This window comes from Callithrix jacchus, chromosome 6, assembly GCF_049354715.1.
Source record: "Callithrix jacchus isolate 240 chromosome 6, calJac240_pri, whole genome shotgun sequence".
Lineage (NCBI taxonomy): Eukaryota > Metazoa > Chordata > Mammalia > Primates > Cebidae > Callithrix > Callithrix jacchus.
The window spans coordinates 34128955-34148613 of record NC_133507.1 but is presented as its reverse complement, the minus strand read 5'-3'; the positions used below and the strand labels follow the sequence as shown (position 1 = coordinate 34148613).

The 19659-nt window shown below is 43.4% G+C and overlaps 1 protein-coding gene, 1 long non-coding RNA gene and 1 pseudogene across 6 annotated transcripts in view; 1 reads left to right on the top strand and 2 right to left on the bottom strand.

Moving 5' to 3' along the window:
- FAM168B (family with sequence similarity 168 member B) overlaps positions 1 to 19659 on the top strand; it is a 45128-nt gene that overhangs the window by 6469 nt on the left and 19000 nt on the right. For all 5 annotated transcript variants that reach the window (XM_008998538.5, XM_035304098.3, XM_008998539.5 and 2 more), the window contains 2 exons: positions 3723 to 3803; positions 12569 to 12652. In XM_008998538.5, the coding sequence (XP_008996786.1) occupies positions 3734 to 3803; positions 12569 to 12652 (154 nt within the window). In that variant the 5' untranslated portion in view covers positions 3723 to 3733. The remainder of the gene's footprint in view (positions 1 to 3722; positions 3804 to 12568; positions 12653 to 19659) is intronic.
- LOC144576611 (uncharacterized) lies at positions 1021 to 18114 on the bottom strand. Its single transcript, XR_013518810.1, has 3 exons — positions 18052 to 18114; positions 6378 to 6489; positions 1021 to 1155 (listed from the first exon to the last, which is right to left on the bottom strand). It is a non-coding gene; the product is annotated as an uncharacterized LOC144576611 (long non-coding RNA).
- Positions 16412 to 17395, bottom strand: LOC100393420 (DNA repair protein XRCC2 pseudogene; annotated as a pseudogene).

Genomic DNA, 19659 nt, shown 5'->3' with positions numbered 1-19659 from the left:
TGTGACCTGCCCTTTTGTTTTCTCTGTGGCCTTTATGTAGTGCTTTGCTTAATTGGAATTCAATTAAGAAAATAAAAATTAGCTCCTGGTACAGAACAAAGAAACAACATTTAGGAAATTATTTGCTTCTTGAGAGATGATAGTTGAACCAGAGAAGTAGATGAAATATTTGCAGACCTCAATTTCTCTGTTGCAGATTCACCAAGCATGGGTTAAAGTATAGGGGAATAGGCAAGTGCCAGTTTGTTTATTCATAAGCTATAGAGTAAAACGCACAGTTGATTCTCCTGCTTGCCTGCTAGGCCTTCATATACTTGTATTCTCCCTACTCTGAACTACAGGCCTGTATTGTCCGGTATAGTAACCCCTAGCCACATACGACTGCTTATATTGAAGTTAAATGAAGCTAAAAGATCAGATCTCACACTAGCCTCATTTTTCAGGTGCTCAGCGCTTTTGGCAGGTGGCCTCTATAGGGAACAGCACAGATAGAGGGGGACATGGTCACTGTGCAAAGTTTAGTTGGTCAGTGATGGTCAAGACCTATCACTTAGCTGTAGTTGTGAACGGCTTGACAAATTTGGCATTTGGCTTTTGTTTAGAAGTTTAAAAACATTAGACAGTTGTTCAGGTAATGAATGTTTTAGTTACTAATGTTGCCAGTTTATTCTCAATTTAATCCAGAACTTGCTGTTACAGAGGCTAAGGATGTGACCTAGTATTTTCTTCTTGGTACAGGATTGCTTGGTTGTGAATATTCTAAATGAGTCAGATGAGCTGAAAATTTGAAGTGGTTTCTTTTTGTATTTTGTCTTTGTAATGGATTTTTACACCTAGAGTGTTCTGAAAGGCATTTGATTTTTAGAAAGCCAGTAGGTAGTTGTACCTATTTTGTACATAGATGTTGTTATTGGTGCTGGAGATAACTGCCTTTCAGTAGAACCAAGTGCATGTTCCCTGCTTGCCTTGGCTACATTCTAAATGGCAATGTGGGGAAGGCAGACATAAAATGTACGTTTTGTGTTTTGTTACTTCGAAGCTTGCTATATTGCCCAGGCTGAGCTTGAACTCCTGGCTTCAAGCGATCCTCCCACTTTGGCCTTCCAAAGTGCTGGGAATACAGGCATGAGCCACTGTACGCAGCCTAAAAATAGACTTTTTTAAAAAGAGCAGTTTTAGGTTCACAGCAAAACTGAGCAGAAGGTACAGAGAGTTCCCATTTACCCCTGCTCCCACACATGCTCTTTTTAATCTTAAAGATCACCTTAATCTTTAACCACATATATCAGTGAATGATATAACTGCATTTTAGGAGGCTGAGGTAGGAGGATCACTTGAACTCAGGAGTTCAAGACCAGCCTGAGCAATGTAGCAAGACTCTGTCTCTACTAAAAATGGAATAATAAAAATGTGCCACACGTGGTGATGCACACCTGTAGTCCTGGCTACTCTGGAGGCTGAGGTGGGACGATCACTTGAGCTTAGGTGATCAAGTCTGCAGTGAGCTGTGAGTGACAGAGTGAGACCCTGTCAAATAAATGAATGAATGAATGAATAAATGAATGCATGTGAAGAATGCACTCAATGATAAAATTTAGAGGTGCTTACTAGAGAATTGAATGGAAATCAATTCCTAACAATACTTCTTTTGAGGAAGGAGTAGAGTCCTGGTTGTGGCTGTATAAGTTATTGAACTTCCAGGAAAAAGATTTATGAATGTTAAAACATTGAATGGGTTAATAGAGTTGCTGGGCTGTAACCAGTTTGTCTTTTTTAGGAAAAAAAAATTTAACAAGTTTTTAAAGAAATACAGGAAACTAGAGTGGCATGGTGGCACACACTTGTAGTTCCATCTACTCAGGAAGCTGAGGTGGATGGATCTCTTGAGCCCAGGAGTTTGAAAGCAGCCTGAGCAACATGATGAAACCTTGTCTCTATTTAAAAAAAAAAAAAGGCTGGGCACTGTGGCTCACCAGGACTTTGGGAGGCTAAGGTGGGCGGATCACCAGAGGTCAGGAATTTGAGACCAGCCTGACCAACATGGTGAAAACCCGTTTCTACTAAAAACACAAAAAAATTGTCCAGGCGTCGTGGTGGGAGCCCGTAATCCCAGCTACTGGGGAGGCTAAGGCAGGAGAATCGCTTGAACCTGGGAGGTGGAGGTTGCAGTGAGCTGAGATCCCGCCATTGCACTCCAGCCCTGGCAACAAGAGCAAAATTCTGTCTGGAAAAAAAAAACAAAACCCAAAACAACAAAACAAAACTTAGCCAGGTATGGTAGCACCAGGCCTGTAGTCTCAGCTAGCAGGGAGGCTGAGGTGGGATAATCACTTGATCCTAGGAGGTCAAGGCTGCAGTGAGCTGAGATTGTGCCACTGCACTCCAGCCTGGGCAACAGAGCAAGACCCTGTCTTGTGTTGGGGCGGGGAAGAAATACAGTTCCAGCACTTTTTGGGAGGCTGAAGCGAGCAGATCACAAGGTAAAAAGATCGAGACCATTCTGGCCAACAAGGTGAAACCTTGTCTCTACTAAAAATACAAAAATAAGCTGGATGTGGTGGCACTCATCTGTAGTCCCACCTACTCGAGAGGCTGTGACAGGAGAATCACTTGAACCCGGAAAGTGAAGGGTGCAGTGAGCCAAGGTTGTACCACTGCACTCCAGTCTGGGGACACAGTGAGATTCTGTCTAAAAAAAAAAAAAAAGAAATGTAGGAAACTGCAAAAGGAACACTAAATCCACTCCCATCTAGAGTCAATCACTGTTCATATTTTTATATATTTCCTTTGAGACTTTTTTCTGTTAGTGCTGGGATGCGCATCCCTATACACATAGGTGTGAATTTGGGATCATACTGTGTAATGCAGGAGGTAATATAATACCCTGCTTTTCTTTCACTTAACTTTTATAGATTGTTTTTAAACATTTTTTGAAAAGCAGCTGCACAGTATTTCATGCTCTGGATATATCTTGGTTAATTTAACCATCCCTCTCTGTTAGAAGAACATTTTGGTTACTTGTTTTCTTCTGCTGCTTTTTTTGAGACAAAGTCTCGCTACGTTGCCCAGGTTGGAGTGCAATGGCAGGTTGGAGTGCAATGGCACGAGCTCAACTCACTGCAATCTCTGCCTCCTGGATTCAAGTGATTCTCCTTCCTCAGTCTCCCAAATAGCTGAGATTACAGGTGTGTGCCACCACACCTGGCTAATTTTTGTATGGTTTTTTTTTTTTTTTGCCAATCAGTTTGAGCTTATGAGGTTAGCCTTGAACTGATGACCTCGCCTTCGCGAACGCCATGACCTCCCGCGGGAGCCACTTTGGACCCCTATTTTTGTATTTTTAATAGAGACGGGATTTCACCATGTTGGCCAGGCTGGTCTCAAATTCCAGACTTCAGGTGATCTGCCCACCTTGGCCTCCTACAGTGCTGGGATTATAGGCCTGAGCTACTGCAGCTGGCCTTTCCCCTTGTTTTTAGTGAGAATATAGCTAACAGTTTTCCCTCTTGGCTTCTGATGAACTGAAGAGAACTGTGAAGGAAAGTTTATAATGTCCTGGTTGAGCACCCCTTTTCTTTTCTCTGCTGGTTGGGGCAGCATGAAATGCATTGTTTTATAGCAGCCTAGAGAAAGGACTCTAGCTACTGGCTCGTTTGGGACTGGTACTGGAGAAAAATCTGAGAACAAAAGTGCTTGGCTAAATCCCTTTTGTTTTCTTTTAGTTATTGAAATCATGAATCCTGTTTATAGTCCTGGATCTTCTGGGGTTCCCTATGCAAATGCCAAAGGAATTGGTTATCCAGGTAAGTAAAATTTTGTTTTCATTCTTGAACTTTGAATGCTTGTTATACGTTCATGTCACTAAGAATGCTTTCTGTTGACTAACACAACTCAGAGTAGCTTAGACAAGGAAAAAAATACATATGGAAGTAAAAAATGAAATGATAGGACTGGATTTGGTCAAAACTTGATCTGGTGACTCTAGCAGTTGGGACCAGGATCTAGTTTCTCTGCCTCTGGTCTCAGCTTCACTTCCTCAATATTGATTCAGTGTTGGTCACAGGTTCCACTCCTTCTCCTTGTAGTCTCTGAAGTTCAGGCCCCTCCTAACAGTAAGAGCCTCTTTATCTCCTCCCTTTAGGAAAGCCTGGTGGGACTGTTTGTTTCCTATTCAAACCAGTCCTGGGGTTGGTTCTGATTAAACTCCGTGTCCATCCCTTTAGTGGAGTCAGCTAGTCAAATGTGGGCTGCAAGTGACAGTTGCAACGAATTGGATATTGGGGGAATAGTAGCTGGTTGGTCAAAAATAGAAAATGGTTGTTCCCTTTGGTGACTTTGTACAGTAGTAGTTATTTGTAATGTTACAATTTCATTTTGGGTTTTGATAATATGATAGAAGAGATAACCTTAAAACTTTGTTGCTACAAGACTCAGAAAAGGAACATTTTACAAATGTATAACTAAATTTACAAGAGGTAAGAGAAATATCTGAGGTCAAATGTGAAAGCGAAGTTTAAACCCACCTCATTTGGCCTTTGAACTAATGACGTGTCTTTCCCTGGGGACACATGCTTTTTGTGGATTTTAACAACCCACATGGGGAGAGTGAGTAAGTCTTAAGACCTTGCGATGGGGAATGGGAGTGAGACTTGTTATCAGTCATTCTCGTCCCTCTGGAAGGTGTTACTGCCAGCAAAGAGGTAAACTAAATAGTCTAGTCATCCATTGGCCCCAGAAGGAAGTTTGTATGCTAGGGCTCTGAGAAAGGGGAGATGTTTACTAAGACTTGGTAAGGATTCAGGGATGTTTAGGGCTCTAGTTTGTGTTGCTTGTACTACCCAACGGGTTCGGAAGTTGAGAAATTAACATAAAAATAGTATCCAGTCTTCATTACTCCTGGAGCACCTGACACTGCTTTCATTTTGAGGCATTCTGTTGCCAAGTATATTTGTTTTTTGTGGCTGCTATAACAAGTAACCACAAACTTGGTGGGCTAAGGCAATAGAGATGGATCTCAGAGGTCTGAAATCAAGGTGTTGGCAGGTCTGTACTCCCAGTGCAGGCCCCAGAGGAAAATCCATTCCTTCCCTCTTCTACTTTCTGGTGGCTGAATGCAATCTTTAGCATGTGGCTTTGTGGTTGTATTACTCCCATTTCTGCCTGCATGATCACATCCTCTCCTTTGTGTTTTTTGTTGGTTTGTTTTGAGATGAAGTCTCACTCTGTCACCCAGGCTGGAGTGTAGTGGCTCAGTCTTGGCTCACTGCAACCTCCATCTCCCTAGTTCAAGTGATTATCCTGCCTCAGCATATGCCACCACACCTGGATAATTTTTTTTTTTTTTTTGACAGAGTATTGCTCTGTCACTGGGCTGGACTGCAGTGGCATGATACCGGTTCACTGCAGCCTCTGCCTCCCGGTTTCAAGCGATTCTCTTGCCTCACCTTCCTGAGTAGCTGGGATTATAGGCACATGCCACCACGCCCAGCTAATTTTTGTATTTTTAGTAGAGATGGGGTTTTACCATGTTGGCTAGGCTGGTCTTGAACTCCTGACCTTGTGATCTGCCTGACTCTGCCACCCAAAGTACTGAGATTACAGCCATGTGCCGCCACACCCAGCTAATTTTTGTATTTTTAGTAGAGATGGGGTTTCACCGTTGACCAGGCTTGTCTCAAACTCCTGACCTCAGGTGATCTGCCCACCTTCGCCTCCCAAAGTGTTGAGATTACAGGTGTGTGCCACTGTGTCTGGCCCTGTGTATTTTAAGAACTCTTGTCATTGGATTTCCAGCCTACCTGGGCAGTGCGGGATTCCAGAATGTCCTCATCCCAAGATCCTTCACTTTTTCACTTCTGTGATGATGATTTTCCCAAATAAGGTCACATTACTTTCTCTCAGCACTTTAAAGATAAAATTGTATTTGTCATCTGGTTTCTGTCAAAATAATTTTCTTTTTTGAGACAGGGCCTTGTTTTGTCACTCAGGCTGCAGTGCCATGGTGTAATCACAGCTCACTGCAACTCCAGCTCCTTGGACTCAAGGGATCCTCCTGCCTCCGCCTCCCAAGTAGCTGGGACTACCTGTGTGTACTACCTTGTAGCTAGGGTAATTTTTTAATTTTAATTTTTATAGAGATCTGGTCTCATTATGTTGCCCAAGCTGATATCTAAAACTCCTGTGCTCAAGTGGTCATCCCACCTTAGCCTCCCAAAGTGGCTAAGGCATGAGCCACTGTGCCCAGCCCAGAATAATTTTTGCCTCTTTTAAATTGAGTTTCTTCTCTACCATTCCCCCAACCCCTGTGCACCCTGCTACTTAAAAAATATCTTTGCTTTTACCATGATGCAACTAGATGTGATTTTCTTTGTATTTACCTTGCTGTTCAGAGAACTTCTTGACTCTGAGTTGATTTCTTTCAGCAATAGCAGTAGCTCTTCAAAAACTGTTTTTCCCCTTCTCTCTCCTCTCCTGGAACTCCATCTGTAACTGTATTAGACCATGTCAGTCTGGCCTTCCTGTCTCTTGGCACCCTGTTTTATAGTTTCTATTTTTTTCTATACGAGCTTTAAAACAGTTTTTACTGATCTGCTTCCATTTCACTCCTCCTGCTAATTCTCCTCTAATTTACTATAAATCATGTATTGAATCAAGTCTTTTTTTTTTTGTTTTTTTTTTTTGGAGACGGAGTTCTGCTCGTTACCCAGGCTGGAGTGCAATGGCATGATCTCGGCTCACTGCAACCTCTGCCTCCTGGGTTCAAGCAGTTCTCCTGCCTCAGCCTCCTGAGTAGCTGGGATTACAGGCATGCGCCACCACGCCCAGCTAATTTTTTGTATTTTTAGTAGAGACAGGGTTTCACCATGTTGACCAGGATGGTCTCGATCTCTTGACCTCGTGATCCACCCACCTCGGCCTCCCAAAGTGCTGGGATTACAGGCGTGAGCCACCGTGCCCAGCGTTGAATCAAGTCTTTTTATGTATTTTCTCCATCTTCTGTTTTTTCCAACATACTACTGAGTTATTTTAAAAACTGCTGACTGCAGTCTCTAGATCACCTGTGCATCAGTTTTTATTGTCCAAATGTTCTTTCGTTTTTCTGACATGTGGTCCTGTCTTGGCATGCCTGGTATTTTTCATTGACTGTCCCACAAAGTGTATTAGAAATTAGGGTAGTCGGCTGGGCATGGTGGCTCAAGCCTGTAATCCCAGCACTTTGGGAGGCCGAGGCGGGTGGATCACAAGGTCAACAGATCGAGACCATCCTGGTCAACATAGCGAAACCCCGTCTCTACTAAAAATACAAAAAATTAACTGGGCATGGTGGCACGTGCCTGTAATCCCAGCTACTCAGGAGGCTGAGGCAGGAGAATTGCCTGAACCCAGGAGGCGGAGGTTGCGGTGAGCCGAGATCGTGCCATTGTACTCCAGCCTGGGTAACAAGAGCAAAACTCCATCTCAAAAAAAAAAAAAAAAAACAAATTAGGATAGTCTTACTGATGTCTTCTTTGCTGGTAAGGTAGCATGCTGAATGGCCTTCTTAATTCACTTCGGAGCTGAGGTTAGATGCGTTTCAGTTTTGGCAAGGCTTGGTCTCCCTTTGTTTTGCCCTTATCTTGGAGTGAGGATTTTCATCAGCCTGGCATGCTCTGCAGAGTCCATCCCTCTTGTGGATCGCTACCCTGATCTTTGTCTCTTCACACCAGGGAGTAAGGAAAACTCTGCATTTCAGAGATTTTTGTTTTTTGCTGTCTGCTGGGGTAGCTTTAGAATTTGATATATGTCTTAAAGCGGATTTTAGCTGGTTTTGAAGCTCCTCTAAGGTCCAGTTTTGTCATTGCAGCCCTTCAAGATCACCAAAACCCATGTTTTTCTGTCCTCCAGCCATGGCCTTCTGTCCAGGGAGAACCTAGACTTGGCCTCTTGCCCATGCTGAGAATTGACGAGTACCCTCCGGGTCAACAAGGCTATATATCCTGAATTCTCCCTGTACCACAAATGGTAGTGGACACTGGGGTAGAGTTAGGAATGCAAACATTTTTGGGGGCAGCCACTTAGAAAAAGTCCAGCAGGGAGGAAACAATTGGGGAGAGCCTCAGACTGTGAGGCACATTTGCCAAACCCACGGCCAGCCCACCGGGTGCTCTGGAGCAAGGGTGTTAGCAGTTGAAGGCCCACATGAGGCACCAGTGGCCTGGTGCTGCTGCTGAAACTGTTGGCCCACATACTTCTCCTAGCTGAACAGTAGGTTCTTTCTGGAAAAGAGATGCAGGTGGTGTTGCTCACTTCGCTTTGTTGCTTAATGTTTGCTATGAATCACTCCATACCAGTTCACAGAGGCTTGCCTTGTTCTTTTTTTTTTAATGTGATAGTGCTACATATCCTCCATCTTGTGGGCTTGCATAGTTGATTCAGCCAGTTTCCTTGTGATGGGTGTTGGGGTTATTTGAAGTGAGTGCTATTTCGGTAATGATGCTGTGAACAGCCCTGTTTGTGTAGACTCTGTTTGTAGGAATTCTCACGGTAGATTCCTAGAGCTGGGGTTGCTGGGTCAGAGAGCAAATGCACATGTGATTGTTAGGATACTGCTGAGTTCTCATCTGGATGTGAGGCGATTTCCCCACAGCCTGGCTAACAGAATGTGTTGTCCAGCTTTAGATTTCTGCTAGTCCGAAGGGAGTCAGTGTAGTTGTAGTTTGCAGTTCTGTCTATTGATTTGAGGGACAGGGTTGTTTGTCTTTCTAGTTTTAAAAGTTACTTACATTTTAATTATACTAGCCCTTTGTCTAACTGATTTACAGATATTTTATCTGAATTTGTCTTTTTGTTTAACTGTGGTATTTTTTGCTGTTCTGAAGCTTTTACTTTCATAAGGTAATCAGTCTTGTAGAAATGATTCGGGTTTGGGGTGGCTCCAGTCCCTTGATGTGTAGGGAGTCTGGCCTTTCCAGCCTACCATTCCAGAAGAGGGCTAGAGTAGATGCTGAAGGAGACAGTCTCTGTGTGGGGTACCCAGAACTATCAGGAATAGGAAGAAACAGTGATTCTTAATTCTGTTGCTTGGAACCCTTCAGGTTTATTGTCTAGAGAGAATAAGAAAAAAGAGGCTGGTGCACCGGAGACCAGCTAAAGCACTGTTGGCAGGGGTCCTTCCAAAGCTGCCCCTGTGGGTTTCTGTAGTCCAAGTAGAAATTGTTGGAGATAGTGAGGGGAGCCACACTGCAGCTTGGGTCAAGGTGGTGACAGAGCAAGTAGGATGTGGCCGATGGGCTGAGGGATGGGAGCACGGAAGCAGCAGAGGCTCTCTAAGAGGTTGGGTGTCTTTGACCCCATACCAGAGACCAGGTATGTAGCAACATCCTGTTGCTGGTGATTGGTGATGCCATCTTAAATACTGTTGTGTTTTCTGTTTCATTACAGGATGTGTTAACTCCTTGTTAGAAAGTAGAGATGGGAAGGACTAAGCAAAGATAACAGTGGTTTTTCAGGGACCCCGAAACACTGTCTTCAGCAGACAAGTCTAGAGCAGACCTCTTCCCTTGAGAGTTTATTGGTAGAGTTTTGGAGAGAATGAGGAATTTGGATTTTGTGGAAATTATTACAGAGGCCTGTAGGATATGATCTAGGCTAGTGGTGTTTCAAACTTTCTTTTTTTTAACGATGAAACCATTGGGGGGAAAAATTCCCACTGGTTCCCTGGTCTCTGAGGGCAGTAACAGAGCCGTCTTTTTTTTTTTTTTTTTTTTTTGGAGACGGAATTTTGCTCTTGTTGCCCAGGCTGGAATGCAATGACATGATCTCCACTCATTGGATGTAGGGCAGCAGCGAAGCAAGGGATCCACGCTGAGGGGCTTCAAGGAGCCATGTGAGGAGCTGTATTGTGAACTTTCTTTAAAACCCACCTACAAAGATTTTCCTTTTGGAATTCCACTCAGATCCCCTGCCGTGTTTTCACCTCAACCTTAGGGGTTCTTTGCTTTGGTTACTGTTACTACCATGATTTGTCCTAGGGGATAACACCTTAAAAATCCCAGTCCAAGTGCCATAAGAGACACCTTTCTCTAGGCCTCTTCAACACATTTCTTTCTTTTCTTTTTATGACACAGTCTTGCTCTGTTGCCAGGCTGGAGTACAGTGGCGTGATCTCGGCTCACTGCAACCTCCACCTCTCACTTCAAGCAGTTCCCCTGCCTCAGCCTCCAGAGTAGCTGAGAATGCAGGTGCGTGCCACCATGCCCAGCTAATTTTTTGTATTTTAATAGAGGTGGGGTTTCATCATGTTGGCCAGGATGGTCTCTTTCTCCTGACCTTGTGATCTGCCCATCTCGGCCTCCCAAAGTGCTGGGATTATAGTTGTGAGCCACTGTGCCCAGCCCTTAACACGGTTTCTTTTGAAGACTGTTCTTCTCCTTCAACTTTATTTACAGGTGAGGGAAGTGAGCAGTAAAGTTACAGCTTATCACAACTAGTGGGAGCAGTAGTCAAGGCTAGGAAACTGGGTCATCCTGTTGGCTGTGTGCCCTGAATAGGAAAAATGCCTTCTAATACCTCAGCATTAGATATTATGTGATGCCTCCTGTACTGCGAAACAGGAGGGTCAGCCATAAGGGGAGTAAGGCCTTATTGAAAATGGCACATGCCTGAGGCCCCCTCTGCTGGTGGACACCTGAGGTCCAGGATTCTGACTGCAGCACTAAATGCCTTATTTGATGTTTCTCTTTTGTTCATGTTATGAATTACTAGTACACAATTCATTGTGGTCGTGGTTTAGTCTTAGTAGGATTCCTCATTTGTATTAATAAAAATCAGGTTGTTTGCATATGGACTGTAGTTGGAGTTTTCCGTTTCCATGTGTATGCGGTCCCAGTTAAAGCTCCTTCCCTAAGAAAACTGAAGCTTAAGTAAGACACTCACAGCCTGGATTTATGACTGGAGTCTTAATTTGTTTTCTGCTGCTTTAGCAGACTATGAGACTGGATAATGAACAGAAATTTATTGAGCTCTTGGTTTTGGAGGTTGGGGAAGTCTAAGAATATGGTGATGGTATCTAGTGAGGGCTTTTGGGCTCTATCATCCTGTGATGGAAGGCAAAGGGCAAGTGAGTGTCAGAGAAAGGAAAGAGAACTTGTCCTTTTTATCATGAACCTTCTCTCATGATAGAGGTATCACCTATTAAAGGTCCCACCTCTCAGTGCTGTTAAAATGACAATTAAATTTCAACATCGGCTTTGGAGGGGACACACGAAAACATATTAGCTGGCAACACTGGAGAAGTTGGGGATCAGAATATCAGAATGTGGCAGGACGTGGTGGCTCATGCCTGTAATCTCAGCACTTTGGGAGGCTGAGATGGGCGGATCACCTGACATCAGGAGGTTGAGACTAGCCTGGCCAATATGGCAAAACCCCAGCTCTACTAAAAATAGAAAAATTATATGGGCATGGTGGTACACGTCTGTAGTCCCAGCTATTCGGGAGGCTGACTCAGGAGAATTGCTTGAACCCAGGAGGCGGAGGTTGCAGTGAGCTGAGATCTCACCATTGCACTCCAGCCTGGGTGACTGAGCAGGACACTGTCTTAGAAAAAAAATCAGAATGAAGAAATCTGAAATGAATTTAGAAGTTTTAAACAGTTCCTTACAACAAAAAAATAACAGCTTTTAAGTCAAAATATGTAATGTAAGAAATGTCTGAATTCAGTGAAAATCAGTGACCTTTTTAGCAGCAAAAATAGGCCCCTGAGTCCAAGCTAGACTTCAATTCCAATTCTTCAAGAGTTTGTGCTGTGAAGTCAGATGAGGGTAGTAAGACCTAGCACGAGGTACTCCTAGCCCTCTTAAGCTTTCTAAGTAATGATGTGATTAGAGTTTAGAATGAAACTTTCAGAAATGTTAGGGATTTCTTGACTCTAACTTCGGGGGGCGGGGTGTGTGTGGTTTTTTTTTCCATTATGATGATGATTTTACTGTTCTTGACAGTAGACTTTTAACTCGGTTTCTACCAAATGTTTCCAGTTGTAGAAAGTTGTAAGCATTTACTTGTAGGTTTAAACAATATAATTGTGACCTGTCAAAATTCTGAGGGAAAGCCAGGCATGGTGGCTCATGGCTGTAATCCCAGCACTTTGGGAGGCCGAGGTGGGTGCATCACCTGAGGTCAGGAGTTCGAGACCAGCCTGGCTAACATGATGAATCCCCATCTCTACTAAAAATACAAAAACTAGCCAGGTGTGGTGGTGTGTGCCTGTATTCCAGCTCCTTGGAAGGCTAAGGCAGGAGAATCGCTTGAACCTGGGAGGCGGAGGTTGCAGTGAGCTGAGAATGTGCCATTGCACTCCATTCTGGGTGATGAGAGTGAAACTCCATCTCTAAAAACAACAGCAAACAAAATTCTGAGGGAAGAAGACAATTAGAGACACACTGGTGGGCACACATAGTGCTTCTTGGGGCTCCTTAAGTCAGTCTGTGGAGTTCTGGGGAAGAAGGTAAGAGTGCTAGCTTTTTGAGAGCTGAAGACTGTGTGTCACTACTTCAGTTGATGACATCAGATTGTTTTGTATTTTTCTTAGCTGGCTTTCCTATGGGCTATGCAGCAGCAGCTCCTGCCTATTCTCCTAACATGTATCCTGGAGCGAATCCTACCTTCCAAGCAGGTAAGTGCTGGGTGATAAAATGCTTTGTACATACAGCTGGGAGAGAAAGGTGAAGGGGTGGATTTTGCAAAGGGTGGGTATAGAATTAGGACTTGGTTGAGTCCATTTCTCAAGTTCATTAAATTAGCTTGTTAATAAGTGTAACAAAAGCTTAATTCTTACTGCATTAAAGCTTCATATACTGTGTTTCTCGTGGCCTCTCCCACAAGACAAATCTGTAATCACTAGGTTACAGTTAACTCTGTGCCAGAGCATGTGTTCATGAAATAGTATCACCTATTAGAAACTGAAGACTGTCTTGCCCTGCTAACAGGTGGAATTTCTGTGTTAACGTTTTTACAGATAATTTTTATTTCTCTAGACTACTTTAGCACTTTGATTATATATTTTTTGGAAAGTATTATTTTCCATGTAAGTGTAGATGAATATTTTTAGATGTTGGAAATCACTGTTAATGTTGAAGGTGGAGTTGGCTTGGGTCTGAATCTTGAGGAGATGGGTTATTTAGTGGGATTTCCTGCTGGAAGCCTGCACTGTCTGGTGTTGGTTCCTTTGGACTTTATTCATCCATGCAGAGCTTTGCCTTTCTGCCGCAGCAGTGGTGGGGCACATTCTGACCTGAGGCTGTGGTTTGGCCTTGCTCCTGGGATTGCTGTGGCAGCGTTGTCCCTCAACACTAGCTTCGCACAGTTAGCTTTGACAGGGGAGGAGACAACAACAGTGTCCTTTCCCCAAATTCTTCCAGTTTTGTTAATCATAAAATGTCCTTATATCATCTCTTCCTTTCCATTTCCACTGTGACCACCCTTGTTCAGCCCTTAGCTCACAGCCAGAGAAAATCTTTCTTGACTTGATCTTCTTGCTCCCAAACTTTCTCTCCCCGGGTTAATGTTCCTTTCCATTTAACCAGAGCAATGCTCCCAGATGAATTTTTCTCAGTGGTGGGTCTTATAGACACAGTTATGCCAAGAGTCTCGACTTTCAGTCCCTAACTATTTGCCACACTGGCCCATTTTTTCCCTTTAGAGTGGTTTTCCTTTTGGGTCTTGCCTTGGAAGAACATGGCATGTATGTTGTAGTGTGTATCAGTAGTTCATTCCTTTTTTTATTGTTAGGTAGTATTTTGTTCTATGGAAATAAATACTTCAGTTTCTTTATTCTTTTACCATGTGATGAACATTTGGGTTATTTGCAGTTTTGGGCTATTAGAAATAAATGCTATCAATATTTATATGCAAGTTATTGTGTGAACATATATTTTCATTTCTCTTGAATAAATACAGAGGATTTGAGTAGCTGGCTGTTATGGCAGGTGGATGTTTGACTTTATGAGAAACTGCCAAACCATCTGTTAGTGGCAGTACCATTTTACATTCCCACCAGCAGTATTTGTGAGTTGCAGTTTCTCCACGTCCTTAACAACAATTGGTGCAGTCAATCTTTTTTAATTCTAGCCATTCTAGTGAATGTGTAGCAGTATCTCACTGTAGTTTTAACTTCAACTTCTGTAGTGACTGGTGTTGAACGTCTTTTCATGTGCATATTTGCCTTCTGTATGTCTTTGGTGAAGGATTTGTATACAGCTTTTACTGTATATCAGTTGTTGTTTTCTTATCTTGAGTTTTGAGAGTTCTTATCAGATATATGCATGTTTCTCCCAGTCTGTGGCTTTTTCATTCTTTTAACAGCAAAGAACATTTTAAAGTTTGATGAGGTTTTTAGTTGTTTTATGGATCATGCCTTTGATACCATACCTAAGAAAGCTGTGTAACCTAACTTCACAAAGATTTCTTTCTTTTTTGCAGAAGTTTTACATTTACATCTGTGACCCATTTGGAGTTAATTTTTGTCTATGGTGGTAGGAATGGATTGAAGTTTGTATCTTTGGCACACATATTAATGTGGCATGTGATGATCTGCTGTAGACTACCATGACATAAGTTACTCTTCTAGGATTTTCAGAGGTAGCCCACTTTTACTTATTTTCTTCATGCAGCAAAAATCAGTGTGAAAATATACCTAAAACTTTCAACTTTTTTATTTTACAAGAAAAACCTCAAGTTTATTTCAGACTGAGCTGTTCTTGCCAAAAGTGTGCAGCACTGCCTGGCAGAGACACGGTGGTGTTTGGAACCCCAGTGCTGCTGAAAACTTCCCCTGTTGGGCGCCTCTGGGGGCCACCCTGTGGAACATGTGCCAGCCATCTCATTAGTTTTTGAGACAGGTTCTTGCTCTGTTGCCCAGGCTGCAGTACAATAGGATGATCATGTCTCACTGCAGCCTCGACTTTCCAGACTCAAGCAGTGCTCCCACCTCAGCCTCCTGAGTAGCTAGGACTAAAGGTGCAACCACACCCAGCTAATTTTTCTATTTTTGTAAAGCTGAATCTCACTCTGTTGCCTAGGCTGGTCCCAAGCTCTCGGGCTCAATTGCTTTCTGCTTCAGTCTCTCAAAGTGCTGGGATTAGAGCCGTGAGCTACCATGCCCACTTTGTCACCCATCTTCTCGAACATCTCTCCTTTCTCAGAGGGAGATAAGGCTTGTCTTGTCTCTTTTCCAAGACTGCTCTCAAACTGTTGTTGTAATCCAGAAGCTGGGACAGGCAGGTAGCAACTGCAGCTGCCCAAATGACCTGCCATGTTGAGGGGCATCCACTGATAGGTGCCAGGCCGTTGTTGGCCGCCAGACTGCTAGCGTACCATTGCCTGATCTTCTGGTCTTGTAGGAGAAGCTGTGAAATTGGTGAATGAAAAAATATAAGGCAGCCAGGCATGGTGGTTCACGCCTGTAATCCCAGCACTTCGGGATGCCAAGGCGGGCAGATCACTTGAGGCCAGGAGTTCAAGACCAGCCTGGCCAATAGGGTAAGACCCTGTCTCTACTAAAAATACAAAAATTAGCTGGGTGTGTTGGTGCACGCCTGTGGTCCCAGCTACTTGGAAAGCTGCGGCGGGAGAATCACTTGAACCTGGGAGGCAGAGGTTGTAGTGAGCCGAGATCGCATCACTGCACTCCAGCCTAGACCCCTGCACTCCAGCTTGGGTTACAGAATGATACTTTGTCTCAAAAAAAAAAAAGAAAAAGAAAAAGAAGAAAGTTCTGCTGATGTCCCACAAGTTGGCCATCTAGCCTGAGTCTGGATTACAGCTCTGTGCCCATCTTTTTCTGGAATCCTCTCTCTTTTTTTGTCCTGAGTGTTTGTTTTTAAGACAGGGGTCTTTTTTTTTCTTTTCTTTTTTTCTTTTTTATTTTATTAATACAAAGTTTAATTGTTAATAGCACTTTGATTCAACAGCCTAGAAACAGAATTGTCTTTAGTTTTATTGTACTGGTTTAACAAATCCATTCTGTAAAGAAATACTGTTAATTCCCCTAGAGTTGAAAACTTTAGGGCCGGCGCGGAGGCTCACGCCTGTAATCCCAGCACTTTGGGAGGCCAAGGCATGTGGATCACTTCAGGTCAGGAGTTCGACACCAGCCTGGCCAACATACTGAAACACAGTCGCCATTAAAAATACAAAAAGTCAACTGGGCATGTGGCAGGTGCCTGTAATCCCAGCTACTTGGGAGGCTAAGGCAGGAGAATTGCCTGAACCCAGGAGGCAACAGTTGCAGTAAGCCGAGATCACACCACAACACTCCTGCCTGGGTGACAGAGTTAGACTCCATCTCAAAAAGAAAAAAACTTTTGGCTGGGTGCACTGGCACATGCCTGTAATTTCTGTACTCTGAGAGTCACACATAGGAGGATCCCTTGAGGCCAGGAGTTCAAGGCTGCAGTGAACCATGATTGTTCCACTGCACTCCAGCCTGGAAGATAGAGCGAGACCCTGTCTTAAAAAAGAAAACTTTAAGACTTGCATAATACCCTGCAAAAGACTATTTTATGATACATATCAACAAAATTCAACCCCACTTTCTCCAATAATAAAAAAGTGTTTTTTTACATTCTTACTTTTTAAACAGCGTGAAACTAATGAAAATTGGTTTCTGCTTTTCGAATCATCTTGTTTGGAGAAAAATATCCTGTGCTTCACCACTTGCTGCCATGCTTTACAGAGATAGGGTCTATAGTCTATGTCCATGTCACGCAGGCGTTGGGAGGCATGAGAAGGTTCTTCCACCGAGTTCGAGGCTTTCTGCATTAAAGTTTGTGTGGTTGCAAAAAGAACCAGGCGATAGTCATTTACAAGTTTCTCTAAGAACTGAGAACATTTCTTCAGAGTAGACTCCTGTAAGTTAACACTTTCTCCTCCGTTGACGCGATCTATCCAGTAAAAAGCTGACAGGCTATCCAAAATCAAAAGGCAAAGAGACGGGCAACTACAAAACATGCTCTCCAGTGAGTGAAGCATGAGCAGTAAGTGGGTGCTGCTGCTGCAGTACAGCAGCACCAGTCTCCCCAGGCAGACCTTGAGCACTTCCTCAGAGCTCTGGGACAGTCTGTGCTCGAGGATCGTCACGAGCCGGAGCATATCAAAGTGATAATCTGTATCGATAAATACGACTTCTACTTCCAGGCCTCCTTCTGATTTGGGAAGTATACATCGTGCTGTTAAATGATAAAGCATTTCTGTTTTTCCTGTTCTTCTGGGCCATGAAATTCAAGAATATCACCATGCACAGGAGAATCTTCATCAGCAAACAGACTTGGTTCTATTTCTTTCAAAGAACTTCTACCTTCAAGTCGGGCAAGGAGCTCGGTCCCAGACTCAGCCCTATGGAAGTCACTACACATCGCCCGGCAGGCTCGGCGCACCAGCAAGACAGGGGTCTTATGGTTTCACCCGGGGTGAAGTCCAGTGGTGCAGTTACAGCCTTTTTCTCCTGAGTTCAAGGGATTTTCCCACCACAGCTTCCCAAAGTGTTGGGATTACAGGCATAAACCACCACACCCAGCCTCATGTTTTGAAATTTTTAACTCCCTTTTCAGTGAGCCTTTCCCTTTTTCTGATGAGCAAGCCAAAATTATCACTATAAAAATTTAAAAGAGAAGTTTTTCTCCCTTTCTGCTGCTTGCACTCTCACACTCTCTTTTGCACACACTCGTGTGTACTCACTTGCTGTGTGTGTGTTAGGATCTCACTTTGTTGCCTAGGCCGTAGTGCAGTGGCATGAACTTAGCTCACTGCCAAGCAGTTCTCCTGCCTTAGCTTCCTAAGTAGCTGGAACTATAGGCACAAGTCACCACACCTACATAATTTTTTTAAAAATTTTTATACAGATAGGGTCTCACTGTATTCCCCAGGCTGGTCTCAAATTCCTGGACTCAAGCAATCCTCTCACCTTGACCTCCCAAAGTGTTGGGATTACAGGTGTGAGCCACTGTACCTGGTCCCTGCTGCTTTCTTGATCTGCCTTTTGGTTCTCTTGCCATCCCATTTATACTCAATGCTGACCTGTGATTTTGACGCTGTATATGTGAAGTTTGGCTTCCAGAGCACTTTTGTAATCCAAATGCCACATTTTTCTTAGCCCTCTTCCAATTGTGACATAAGAGGATTCTGAGAACCTTGTGATGAGATATTGTCTTTTGCTGAAGAATTCTATTTCTTAGAGTCTGGAAATGGAGACAATGTCATTCATTTTGTCCTCCTAAACAAGGCTATGTTATGCGCACAGCAAGAGTGATGATATGGTTTGGCTTGTGTCCCCACCCAAATCTCATCTTGAATTATAGCTCCCATAATCCCCACTTACTGTGGGAGGGACCTGGTGCGAGGTAATTGAATCATGGGGGCAGATTTTCCCTATGTTGTTCCCGTAATAGTGAATAAGTCTCACAAGATCTGATGGTTTTATAAATGGCAGTTCCCCTGCACATGCTCTCTTAAGAGGTGCTGCCACATAAGAGGTGCTCTTTCCCCTTCTTTGCCTTCTACTATGATTGCGAGACCTCCCCAGCCACGTGGAACTGTGAGTCCATTAAGCCTTTTTCCTTTATAAATTACCCAGTCTTGGGTATTTCTTTATTAGCAGTGTGAGAATGGACTAATACATAATACAAGTGGGCTGTCCATTTTTGGAATCAGAACTTTGGATTATGGAGTTAGCTGGATATGGTTTATACTCCTGTCTGTGTCATTCCCTGGGAAAGTTGTTTAACTTCACCCTTGGCTTTGGAATAATGAATAAATACACTCCTTGATTTATTATGGGAGGATTTCAGCCCCAAGCCCACAGTCAGGCACAGATCATTGAGGCCTCTGTTCTGGTCCTACTTAGAGTCATGAGTACCTGTAACTAATACTTGTAATGATGATCTGAAATTGTCAAAACAGTCTGTTCTTTGTAATAAGCTCTACACACAGGTGGTTTAGATATTTATTACATTATCACTTATTTTTACAAGATATAGATGTTGCCAGGAGTGATGAAATAGTTCCATGGTCATTGCTTGTGCATGGCTGGATGGAGGGCAAATTGGTGAAACTTCTTTGGAGGACAGTTTGGTAGTGTATATTAGAAAGAAGCTTAAAAATGAACCCTTTCGACCCCCTTCAGGAATGTATACTAAGAGCAGTAATTGGATGTGCAAACGTTTGTGTACTCGTACACGTGCATTTATTTACAAAGTGATGGTTTAATTAAGCTGTTTATCGCACAGTGTTTATCTGGTTTTAGTATTGTTTAGGAAGACTATTTAATGATAAGTGAAAATGGCTTGCAGTGTACCTTTCTTTTCTACCTTTTTTTTTGGTTTTGAGCTGGAGTGTCGCTCTGTTGCACAGGCTGGAGTGCAGTAGTGCGATCTCAGCTCACTGCAACCTCTGCCTCCTGGGTTAAAGTGGTTCTCCTGCCTCAGCCTCTTGAGAAGCTGGGATTACAGATTTGTGCCACCACACCTGGCTAATTTTTGTATTTTTAGTAAAGATGGGATTTTTCCATGTTGGTCAGGCTGGTCTTGAACTCCTGACCTCAGGTGATTTGCCCACCTCAGCCTCCCAAACTGCTAGGATTACAGACATGAGCTGCCACGCCCAGCCTTTCTTTTTGAACTCAGAATT